The 13,075-nt window shown below is 36.9% G+C and overlaps 2 protein-coding genes across 2 annotated transcripts; one reads left to right on the top strand and one right to left on the bottom strand.

The window, feature by feature from the left end:
* Positions 1-2,257: 2,257 nt before the first annotated feature.
* Positions 2,258-6,371, top strand: LOC125209176 ((E,E)-geranyllinalool synthase-like). Its single transcript, XM_048108788.2, has 12 exons — positions 2,258-2,650; positions 2,834-3,026; positions 3,213-3,445; positions 3,535-3,658; positions 3,754-3,863; positions 3,951-4,177; positions 4,274-4,389; positions 4,464-4,562; positions 4,665-4,880; positions 5,078-5,207; positions 5,299-5,532; positions 5,613-6,371. The coding sequence occupies exons 1-12, from the start codon at positions 2,326-2,328 to the stop codon at positions 6,156-6,158; spliced, it is 2,553 nt and encodes an 850-aa protein (XP_047964745.2). The 5' UTR covers positions 2,258-2,325; the 3' UTR covers positions 6,159-6,371.
* A 49-nt stretch (positions 6,372-6,420) lies between these two features.
* SCPL31 (serine carboxypeptidase-like 31) lies at positions 6,421-9,891 on the bottom strand. The gene is made up of 10 exons (XM_048114046.2): positions 9,211-9,891; positions 8,668-8,775; positions 8,417-8,512; positions 8,239-8,331; positions 8,080-8,165; positions 7,725-8,003; positions 7,522-7,652; positions 7,216-7,311; positions 7,024-7,129; positions 6,421-6,938 (listed from the first exon to the last, which is right to left on the bottom strand). The coding sequence occupies exons 1-10, from the start codon at positions 9,494-9,496 to the stop codon at positions 6,786-6,788; spliced, it is 1,434 nt and encodes a 477-aa protein (XP_047970003.1). The 5' UTR covers positions 9,497-9,891; the 3' UTR covers positions 6,421-6,785.
* Between the last annotated feature and the right edge of the window lie 3,184 nt (positions 9,892-13,075).

Genomic DNA, 13,075 nt, shown 5'->3' with positions numbered 1-13,075 from the left:
CCATATCAGTACAGTAGTTCACGAGATATCGTGAAGTACAACAAAAATAAATAGCACTAAGAGCTAGTGAACAACAGTTATTAACTTGTCAAATCTTCAAACGAAACCATAGGGCCCAAAACTGCGCCCTTCACATGCACCTAATTTAAGCAATCCATTCATCTTTTGTGTGATTGATAGGATCTAATTCCTATCGGTTAGAGCACTCGAGCCAATCACGAAAGTAGAACACGACCAAGGCCAAATCCAAGTGTAGGTGCTAGGGTTTCGAAAACTATAAACGTATGCATGAAAATAGGAAACAAAATACAAATAAAATATTACAAAGATATAATCCTTGTACTTGGCCGGACGTCTTATTGTTCTTGGGCTCGTCTTCTTCCCTCGACTTTGGCTATTGGGGTCGGATGCTGCTTTTCGGCTGATGGAATGGGCGGCCGGAATCCCTTATATGCACCGCCCGTTGAAAATGACATCTTCTGTGATGAGCTATATAGTACTAGAAAGGACCACAGAGCAGACATATGTACACAGATGGGGACCAGAGCTGTAAACAAAATTTTGACTTGATACACAGTTTATTAATTAATTGGTAAATGATGTTCACAATAATAAACACAAACTCATCCTACATTTGACCACTGCAAACATAAGCAATGAGGTAATCCAATAAGATTATTTGATTGTTGTTATGCGAGAATTTGCAAGTAAAAGGAAAACGGTGCACAGGAAATGAATATGGATAGTTTATTAAAAAAATCAAAAATTAATTCAACGATTTACAATCGAATTTTTCTTGCCATAACAGTTCAATACTCTAAATGGTTTTTATTTCCTTTATTGATGACTACAAGTCTACAACTTACAATAAAATGTCTAGTATATAGCTAGGCCGGAAAATGCTAAACTAACAAATTAAAAGCTAACTAATTATATTTTCATTTTTCTATTTTAACAATGTCCAAACTGGACTCGAGAATTATAAAACCTTTGAAAGCCTATGAATCAATCGTGTCAACACATATTTTATCTATCAATTAAATATATAAACAATATATGCCATGAGTGAAGAACTATTTCCAATTCCATGATCAGTTGCGTCTTGTCATGGACTAAATTAAGATCGATTCCGTAATTAATCAGTACGTCTTCGAGACCTTTCCAACGAGCTAAGAGTATCCACAACTGTGTTGTGATCTCGGCGAGCTGGCCCTTAATTATTCACGCGTCTCCCACCACTTTTAACCACTTTTTATTACATCTTTAACTAAGGGATAACACCGGTAACAATCTTTAACTATTCATGAGTCCCATTATTTCATTTTTCAATTAAAAAATACAACCTTTTATTAATGAAACTTCATTAAATAACTCAAAAGTTACGTTATATAAATTCCTATAACTTACATAATTTAAATCCTAAAAATTAAATATTACATTAAATATTACTCCCTCCGTCCCATTTTAGGAGTCCTGGTTTACCATTTTTGAGTGTCCCACTTTAGGAGTCTCAATTGGAATATTCCATAAATAGTATTAGGCCTCACATTCCACTAACATTTTTCCACACACATTTTATTATAAAACTAATATAAAAAAGTAGGACCCACATTCCACTATTTTTTTTCACCAAATTTCCTTTAAATTTCTTAAAACCTGTGTCAAACTCAACCGGGACTTCTAACGTGAGACGGAGGGAGTATATCATTTAATTACAATTATATGATGAATAAAGTGTTTATTGATGATTTTAGGATAAGTTGGAGATAAAAAAATAATAATATATTTGAGAAAGTGGAACAGTTTTATTAATTTCAATTCTTTCCGATTTAAAAAATATTTTAAAAAAATCAAATTTTAAACAACTAAAACGACGTCACTCGGGGGTCGAGTTAGCATCCCCGCACGACCAAGGAGTTCCACTCTCCCCGCCGGGTAGTCCCTTCAGAAAGGAATGTGCTCTCCATCAAGGGACGGCCAGTGGGACGGGATGGCTGCAATAGCATCCCTTAACTCCCGTCCCAACGGGAAGAGAAGCGTATTCCATGTTTCTTGGTAGTGTAACCTAATTGTTTAGGGCAATCCTACAATATAGAGGCCACGAAATATAAACAGCTACCGTCTTCGTACTATATATTTGGAAACGTGTCAAACGTTCTCCACTATTAGTTCAATATTAATTTGTTGTGTCCAGGTTATTCAAACTATGTCCCCATCACTATTCTAGTATAAATAGATCTATCCGTGGAATACATGTCATGATGCAGTGCGGTCCAAATTAAGTAGAAATAATTAAGGTTAAGTGAGAGGCAAATATATCTTATAATGGAGTCGTCGCTGCTATCAATCGAGTCCCTTGTTAGCCAAGTGAAAAATGAAATTTTTTATAACCTCCTTAGCCATAGTGATGCATTTGTCTCCCCCTCAGCCTATGACACTGCTTGGCTTGCCATGATTCCCAACCTAAATAATCACAAAATTCCCATGTTTTCCAACTCTCTGAATTGGATAATCCAAAACCAGAATGAAGGTGGGTTTTGGGGAGAAACCAATGAAGAAGGAATTCCCACCATTGATGCTCTCCCCTCTACCCTTGCTTGCTTGATTGCTCTCAAAATGTGGGACCCTGCCCATCCAAATATTGAATCAGGTATTTTTTATCTCATTTATCTATATAAAAGACTAAAGTTCAAAATTGGTCCCGTATGTTTGTCTAAACAATATATTTTGGTTCATATTTAATGGTTACTTAAAAAAATTAATGGTCCAAAAACTTTAGGCTAGATTGAATTAAGTAACTTAGTTTGTGACACTTTTATAAGTATTCATGCAGGGTTGATGTTTATTGAGTCGAAGGCGGAGATACTTCTCAAAATAAACTATCAGAACTTGCCGCGGTGGTTTGTGCTGGCTTTTCCGGCAATGATTGAGCTGGCGGAGGCGCACGCGCTTCCTCTTGTTTTCCCTCATGGATTAGTCACAGTCATAGCTCACATTTTCGTCATGCGCCAACATATTCTTGAAACGTACGTACGAAATGCCTAATTGTAATTATTAACGTTCTCAACATGAAATGCATGCCTAATTTTAATTATAGCTTACTTGTACTCAACATGAAATGCATGCTAGAATTGAATTAAATGAGGTGGTAATTAGCTAATAAGGCCGAAGCTAAGTCTAGACTAAAACTTAAAAAATGGGTGGAATTGCAGGGAAGAGCTAGTTGGAGACGAGGCACAGCGTTGCTTTACGCCACTCCTTTCATACTTGGAGACATTCCCATCTACTTACCATTTTGATCACGAAGAAATGGTGAAGCGGTACTTGAGCAGTGATGGCTCGCTGTTTCAGTCGCCGGCTGCCACTGCTCAAGCCTTTATGTCCACCCAGAATATGGACTGTCTCAAATATCTGCAATCACTCATTCACAAATTTCCCAATGGAGGTACTTTATTTAATCTAACCACTTATGGCTAAGTAATATGTCCATAAGAATATTTTCAGTAATTAAAAAGAAAAGTAATGACATTGCAGTACCTGCAAAATATCCTGTGGATGGTGAGTTGATAAAACTGTCGTTGGTGGACCACGTGCAAGGACTTGGCCTAGCTCCCCTTTTTCATCAAGATATTAAGCTGCTGCTTGCTCAAATTTATAGGTACTAATCCCGTTTCTAACTACCATATTGTCTAACGAATCGAACATCATAACTGATATATTGACTAAATCATCGTATTAATTGTGTTTGTTTAGAAGTCAGCAGAATACCAAATCAGACTCGAACAGCAGTTTCCCATTGAAGTTATTTAAAGACGCAATGGCTTTCCGGCTTCTCCGGATGCACGGACACGACGTTGATCCAGGTACTTTACCTTAATGAATCAGCACTTGAGTTTCAATCGGTATATATATTTTTATTTATTTCTTATTAATACCACTTCTGTAAACAGAAAGCTTCTGCTGGTTTTTGCATCAACCGGAAACAATGGAGTATATGGAACAAAACAGCCAACACTTCATCACTGCAATGTACAGTGTTTACAGAGCAACAGATTTAGCATATCCTGGAGAGCACCAATTAGATAAAGCAAGAAAATTTGCTACTAAATTGCTCCAAAATTCTAAGACCAGGCATAGAGATTATAACTTGTTGATTTCAAAAGGACTTCAAAATATGGTACATTACATGTTTATATATATAAAGATGCAGCTAATTCATTATACTATAATTTTCTTGCACCATCTCATCGCCTTCGATTATCTATTCGAGTAGATCAAGTATGAGGTGGATGTTCCATGGACTGCTCGTCTTGATCGTCTTTATCATAGAAAGTGGATTGAAGAAAACAAAAGCAGCCCTTTATGGATTGGGAAGGCCTCTTTCTACAGGTATCTATTTTCATTAATTGTTACATACTAATATTATAAGTCATAATAATGCTGCCTACTTTGGTTATAAACAGGTTGTCCTGCCTTGAGAATAACAAGCTGATGCAACTAGCTGTTGAAAATTTTGAATTTATGCAGTCAATATATATGCGTGAACTAGAGGATCTTAAAGGGTTAGTCTCGTTCATTCCTATATATATATATATATCAATGAGATTCATTTCGATTTCACAATTATTAATGAGGAACATATGCCTGCATATATATATGTTTAGATGGTCGAAGAAACGGAGGCTTAGTGAGATGGGATTTGGAAGGGAGAAGACAGTTTATACCTATTTTGCAATTGCTTCTTGCTCTCACTTTCCTCACTATTCAGTCATGAGATTGCTTCTTTCAAAGGCCACCATAATTGTCACAGTTGCTGATGACTTTTATGACATGGAAGGTTCTTTACCTGACTTGGAAATTTTGACTGATGCAGTTCAAAGGTAATGTCACTCTTTCCTCTAGTTAACTAACCTCTATAACCGTATTCGAGCCACAAGTGCTCTGCGTACTACTCATGGGCGGGTAGGAGAATAAGCACTTAGTGCTTACACTTAAATAAGTGTAGAAGCACTTTGTGCTCATGGATTGCAGAAGAATAAGTACTTAGTAAAGTGCTTATGAATCCCTTCATTTGTAGATGGGAGGGCGAAGGATTAGAGGGCCATAGCAAGACAATATTCGAGGCAGTAGATGAGTTTGTGAAAGAGATGGTAGAAACTTGCCAGCCCCAACAAAGAAGCATGGCTATTCCCAAGTTGCAACAACTTGTAAGTTTGGTGTAACACAAGAATTTTAGTTCACTTTTGAGTATATATTGTTAGGGATGTGTTCAGTACATAACAACATCTTATGTGGTAGTGGCGTGAATGCTTCATGTCGTGGATGGTCGAGAGAAGATGGAGTGTGACAGGGTATACACCGGCCATGGATGAATACCTAGAAACCGGGATGCTGTCGATTGCAGTACACACAATAGCTCTTCCAGCCACCGCTAATTTCTTCAACCCAAATGCAAACCCTCTTCAATACCAAAACATCACCAAATTGCTCATGGCTGTCGCACGTTTATCAAACGACATGCAGAGTTATCAAGTAATTATTCACATATTTTACTAACTAATGAGATGATCTCTTTATTTCCTACATTGAATAATTTTAATGAACATATGCAGAAAGAAGTGGTTGATGGAAAAATGAACTTGGTGATGCTCCACTGGCAGCAAAATCCAGACAGTGGCATCGAAGAATCAGTAGCGCATGTGAAAGAGATGCTTGAGCTGAAAAAGAAAGAATTGTTGCAACTTGTGTTCTCAGACAGATTTGATGAAGAAATGATGAGTAAATCTTGCAAGCAAACACATTTATATTGCATGAAGGTGTTTGAGATGTTCTTCAACTCAGCCAATCTCTTTGACAGTGAGACTGCACTTATGCAAGATATAAACAAATCCATTTACCTTCCCATTACTCATCGAAAACCCTTCAACCCTAATGCCGTTCCATCCCTCAAACACAACGACAAGTCCAACGTTTCCGATCCTAATGTTGTTCCCTCGCTCAAAAACAACGACAAGTCTAAGGTTTCCACTCGCGATCACACCCACTCAAAGCCACCACTACACACCACCGATTATATCAAACTTGCACCCTCACCAAAACTACCGCACCTTCCCGTAAGATGTAATATGCGTCTCACCGGCTTCGGCTTGCCACTTTAATGATCTACTACACTTCATTTATATGTTATCATGAATAAGTTTGGTATTTGGGGACTAATATCAAATGTATGTGTAGTTCTAATATTGTTTAGCCACTGTATTTCACTTTTATGTCAAAAGTCTCCAAGAGTGGGCTAGGTTTTATAGTTCACGCTCATTATCTTATGGTTGTATGTTTTTATATTATCTGTATACAGTAATATTTCATTAGTAGCTTTATGGCCTAATTAAAACTTCAATCATGATTAATCTATTCAACAGATATATAATTGATGTTTGATTCACCATTCAAGTTTTGCCGCGTATAGACAATTATTCTGGTCTAATAAATCATGATGAATGGACCCTTCAAAAGAAAAGCATGATAAGCCAATAACTATGTCACTACAGCAACCTCCACTAATCTAAGTTATGTTTTTTTATAACTGTCCACTAACTAGAAAAGAGTCACTCGAGAATTTGATAAGAAAGAGTAGTACTACAGTACTAGTAGCTAGTATATAATAATTTGAGTAATGTAAATTTTTGTAGTAGCAAAAGTGCCAAGACTTGACCAATCTTTGCATCATGTAGTTTAATATATGGAGAATTATAATATATGACTGGATACATTAAGTAGAAAAATGCTCAATTCCATCTCTGAGAAGGTGGAGATTCTCCTGCAAGAAAGGAGGCAAAGAAAGCAAGGGATTCACTGGGCTTGAATATGGGCACAGCATGTCCTGCTCCTCTAAATGTGGCGAATGTGAGTCCATAGTACTCTTGCACCCATCCACTAACCTACAAATCAAATCGAATCGAATCCAGATCACGAACAGTCATCGTCCTAAAGGTTTAATTGTTGGAAATAACAAACACCTCGTACCTGTTTCTCGTGGTACCAAGGTCGCCACGCCCTCTTAATCGGAAGTTCTAACGAGCTCAAACTGTATCTCGTCGACAGAACAGGAACTCTGCCATCGGTATCACCACTGACGCCAAAACCAAATTCTCACTAACGTTAACCATTCCAACAAAATCAGATGTTAACAAGAAGCATCTGTCTATATATCTATACCTGTACACCCATATCCGGAGGCCAGCAGCTATGAGCTTCTTGTATATCGGAATAACAGATTTCTTCGTGTCATACCAGTTATGAAACACCGTCATACTGCACAATCGAACATCACGTCAGTGTCCAGAAACCAACCCTACCTGGCATGAAGACATCCTCAAACTCACAATTATCATGTGAAAAAGTGATATTTATTATTCTATCCTCTAACTAGAAAAGTGACAACCAAGCTGTAGAAATGTGATCTGTCCGCACGTCATCACTAGGAGTGCACCTCAAATAATAAAAAAAAAAATTGAAGCTTACTTGCATAAGCTCCATTTCTTGAGACTGATTCCATCAGAGACATGGAGGGCCTTCTGAACCTGGGGTTGATTGTAGTAAAACTTGGCATAGTCATCCAAGCACGGGTCGTAACCACCCATCATCCTCGGCATCTACACACGTAAGATCATTTTTTTCCGGCCATCTATTTTTCATAGTTGAATCAAGAGAAAATAAATACTTACCATCTTGGAAGACCTCCTGGCTTTGAGCTGACTTGATAAACCAGATGAATTTGCTATGCACACTGATGTATAAAGGCTGTACATATCTATCTCATCATACTGGGTAAGCAGTTCGTCCCAGCCAGCATAGCAGTCGCTGTTGTTCAACGTGTCATCACTGTAAAAATCGCAGGACTTGATAATGGTCTTGTAGGTCTCATCCGAGACCACAGCATGGCTCCAGGCGTAGTCCACCATGCCTCTCCAGTCCTCAGCATCGTGTGTCTCCGGATTACCCAGCTAACAAGGAAAAAGGTAGTTCAGTGTAACTTTTTCTTATTTTTTACTAATAATAGAAATTCCAAAGGTTAAATACCAGTATGCCTCTGAGATTAATGAATAAGGAAGAGGGATCTGTATTCTTATCATGAATAACTTCAGCCAGCTCAGGAACATACTTCCCTGATCAAACACACACATGAGATCAGACCAGATTTTTACAGAGATGGGTGCTGGAAATCGAGCATAAGTATACCTGCATAGCTCTCTCCAGCTATATAAAATATTCGATGTTGATATGACGGGAACTTGAGGAACCAGTTGTGGAGGAAAGCATATGCATCATTTGCTGGAAAAAGTAGTCCAATAAAATTTGTTATACAGTCAGCCAAATGGGGACCAGATTTACAGTAAAATATAACAGTAAGGTTTACCTGTAAAGTCATCACCCAGCCTATCATAATCACCACTAGTGTTTGTGTATGAAAAGCCCACACCAATTGGAGATTCCAGGAACAATAAGTTGGCTTCTGTACCATCAAACAGGATACATAAATAACTTTTCAATCCCTATATTTTGGTAGGTAATATTAACATGCTAAATATCCAGTTTGTTTTGCCTTAGATCTGATGAGAATATTTCTTCTTGCTATATAATGGAAACATAGAAAACGAAAAATCAAACCTTTGGTCCATGAGAAAGGATTTAATTTCAAGCCACGCCCATCGCTGTCCACAAAGAAAGGCCCAATTTCTTGTGTTGCTCCATATCCCACGGAAGAACAACCGGGACCTAGAAGATATATAGAACCTGATATCAGCAGCAAATACGGTAGTAGAAAAAGGTAAAAGTGAAATAACAAGGAACATACAACCACAACCTTGAACCATACAATTTAAAGGGAAGCAAAACTTATGTACGATGATTCCTCTGCCTTAAGAAACGGCATAGAACGGAAACTGCTTATATCTTTTGTTTAGATAGATTTAAATAAAAAAATATGGTTAAAAGATTGATATTAGGTTGACAAGGACAGATGAAAATGTGCCTAGCGTTCATGCTTCTGCATCAAATGGATGCATCCCATGCTACAAGCAAATAAAACAACTACGACACTTCTAGAAGACCTTGGCACCCTCAAGATTTTATATAAGATTATAACATACATATGTGTGATGCATGCTTGTTGAATTCTAAAACATTATGAGGCAATTTTAGCCCTCTTACCTCCGTTTAGCCACAGCACTAGAGGTTTTTCATCAGCGTGAGTTGTGGCTTCGTAAAACCAGTAGAAGAGTGCTCTTCCATTGTTTTCATTCACTGTGACATAGCCAGCATAATGTTTAAAATTTACACTAGGTTGGCCTGGAAGATTTGTTACAAGATCCTCAGTGGCTGATGAAGAATTGAATTTTATTTCACTAGACCAGTGCCAATATCTGGCTTCGGCTAAAGGTTTCATAGAAACCAAACTCAGAGAGAGGACAAAGAGCACTTTTAGAGCGATATCCATTGAGATATCAACTACCAATCCAGAGATGGTTATGAGATAAAATATGCCAAACTGGCATGTTTATTTATACATAGAGGATTACATGTGTTTAACAAACAATGAGAGTGGTCACATTGTCTTTAGTGAGATATTCTATGTGGCACACAGCATTTTTAATTCGTCAGCAATTACTTTATGGCCTCTCACATGAATTTAGGCAGGTTATTACATAGCTAAACTAGCACCAATTAGAGTGGAGCCTCCATTTACATTTGGGTTGTTGGATCAACTTCACGTGGATATATATCAAGATTAAACTAAACATTTCCAAATTGTATTAGTCAATATTCTTCTAGAGTGCAATCTTGTTCTTCAACAGTCGTATTCAACTTCTCAGAACTTGCTTTAACTGAAAATCATGCATTCTTTTGTTTATTAATTTGACTGCCTACATGTGTAAAAGGTGTGGGTGTGTGGTTAATGTCTAGATGAAAAAACAGCCAAACAGTATTAGTATTTCATAACCATTAGTAGAAGGCATCACTGACATGATGGCTGAAGTTCTTTCCCAAGCTCCCAAGTCCCTTAATTTCTAAATCATAAAATATTTCACTGATTGATGTTTCTAATAAGTTCGAACTAGATAAGATGACAAAGCCTGTAAGCATAGGAGCTACGACTAAACATGCATGAATCTGAAATAGTATGAGATTTAATTGATGCTACATCACATGAACAAATCAAAGCAAAATCATTGACAGTTTGATAATATTAGATGGGCTCTCTCTATCATTGAAGCACGCAGTCAAAGAAAGTCACATAACCATTCTTTTTGCGTGATGATGACATCATGATCATTCAAATCAAGGTACAAATTTCAGTGACATCAAGCTACTATTACAAAGAGAATAGGAGGATCAGATTTGAACGGGGACGGATTTTTGCAGCATGCGCTGTTTTTTCCATATATTGACCACGTAATCATTTTTCTTTTTTTCATCAAAGTGGCAAGTGAAATGATATTTCAGTATATATTCTCAATTAGTGGTATGTGTGAGCAGTGTGTAGATAAAAGTTGACCTATTGTTTTGGAATCTCATCATCAAAAGAAAGAAAGAAAAGAAGATTGTGGCGAACCTTATGGTGTGTGGCTTTATCTTCTGATAATCAAGGTGATGGAATTTGTATGATTGCAACAGCCAACTTGGATGTGGACCATGAGTTGGATTTCAACTTGATTTAGTTGAAAAATGAGAAGGAGAACATCTGTAATGAATAAATAAATTCAACAAAATTGCCAAGTGCAATTTATACAGGAAACTATATAATTATAATAATAAATCCTCCTAAGACCATCCTCTCTATATGTCAAATTAGCATAAATCTGAAATATAGTAGTGGCCTGACATAGATGTGCATCATTAGCAGGTTACCTCTATAATTCATATCAAAGAAATGCCCAGAAAAGGTAATCTGCATAAGTTTCTTAAAATATAGAGAGCACTAAGAACTTGGCTTCAGTTAAGTAAGTGCGGATACACTAAAATGTGAGTTCAGCATTGTCATAGGCAACTCTTGACTACACTGTTCCAAAAGTGTGTAGCAAAATGAGTTCTCACGTTGGTTCCGAATATGGTAGGTATTATAGTCTTGGAGCATAAAGAAACTAATTTAGTGGAGCATATTCTTAGGTGTGAGCTCAGAACCACAGATGAATTCCACAATCTAATTCGAGAAATGTACTATATCCTTACTTAACAGACTATCTATTCAATAAACTACAGTCACAAGTAGTGCAAGATGTTATTATATGCATGACATTTTATATTTCTATAGGTTTTAAATCAAGCTTGTGGTGTACACATCAATAAGCATACTAAACTAATTAAATTAATTTTCCCAACAAGCAGCATGAAGCCACTATCTGTATCGTGCAGACACATATCATGGATGACCATGTGTTGAGTATTGAGAATCGTGGATGCCAGAATGGGAGACAAAATCTAATGGATTTAGCATTGCCCCTTCATCATCAAGTGTGCTGTCATATAGTCTTTATTTGAGCCGAAAAGGGAAGAAATGGCTCTTTTTGAGACAAACCTTGAGAATTTTATCTTAATTACAAAACCTATGCAGCCGTCAAGTGGAATATCATGTAAAGTTCTTTGCTGAAAGAGCTATCTTGTGATCTGTTCAAGAAACAAACAAACTGAATAATTTACTGTCATCTTTTCTTATTTGTAATTTATTACAATAAAACCCCTCCAAGTTCTACATCTCATTAAATTTCTAAGGCACATTCTAAATCAGGTAGAGAGAGAGAGAGAGAGAGAAATACTATAAAGGTGGCACTACATCCAACTAAGGCCCTTTTTTTCTCAAGTCAACCATGGCACTGGTTGGGAAAGAAGTTTCGTTGGCCATTCATCTTTTTTATATACCACAGATGATATAGCAGAGTAGCTATAGCCGAATATGTTAGCTAGGCTCCAAAACACCGAAACAAACTTTAAGAATTAAAAAGTTGAAATGTGATGAAAATGTGACTTGAAAAGATGGGGCAACCCCACGCCGTTGGTGGCCGATAGTAATGTATCTGCAATTCATGAGCTTTTTCACTTTATGCCTGTAAGGTATAAGTTAATGGATGGGTCTTTGCTGCTGTTAGGCCTGCTTGCCTGTCTTCGAAACGTGAAAGTCGTTTAGTCTCATCTCCAAGTCAATTTCCTACACACTGCATATAGCTTTGGACGGCACAAACAACTGGAACTATATTATCCCAACCAAGCAAAATATTCAAGAAAAATTTCAAGAATCAATTTTTCTAGAGGCAGAATCTAGGCTATGTAAGTTATTACTTCATCAACACTGATTCGGGATTAAATTTGATCCTGCTGGTGCTTTGATTAGGACAACAATCGATAGCAACACTACCTAGACCATGGCAGACTAAGATCATACGAGAGAATTAACAAACCCTTCTTTTCTAAAGGCCTAAAGTGCTTTGAGATATGCCTAATCCACTTCTATAAAAGAATGTTTACTTTTTTGAAACTTCATTGCAGCTACTACTAATCGAGCAAGTATATAATTCTATCCAGTTTCCGATGTGTAAAAGTTTGTAATCTCAGTCAAAAGTGCTCCATTCAAAAAGTGGGAAGGTGTTCTTGCTATATTGCTTTATCCTTTATTCTTATCATGGATGAATATGTCGCCTTGGTTAGTGGTAGAAAATGATAAATTTATCAGCATATGCATCTAGGAATAATATATTTGAGGACGTCACATGGCTTATTCACGACTAACCAATCATGTTTATTGAGTAGCCTGATTCTCAATACATCAACTTATGTTCCTCCACAGCATAAGATTTTCTGGATTTTGAAGGAAAAAAGTCCATAATAGTACAAGTTTTCAACAAAAGTAGAGGAGAAACAATAAAAACGTGTGAAAAATGAAAATATCCCCTTCAATTGTTACAGCTTTTCAAACCAATTAAACCGAAGACTAATCCAAGAATAATGAAAGTAAAACAGAGTAAATAACAGAATTCATAATGAAATAATCAAAAGCACCTTTAATTAGCCTGGCCCCTTATTT

The sequence above is a fragment of the Salvia hispanica genome, chromosome 3 (assembly GCF_029641045.1).
Source record: "Salvia hispanica isolate PSC_SH4W2 chromosome 3, Shi_PSC_v1, whole genome shotgun sequence".
NCBI classification, from domain to species: domain Eukaryota; kingdom Viridiplantae; phylum Streptophyta; class Magnoliopsida; order Lamiales; family Lamiaceae; genus Salvia; species Salvia hispanica.
Note: the sequence above shows the minus strand (reverse complement) of the source record. Positions and strands in the feature narration are given on the sequence as shown.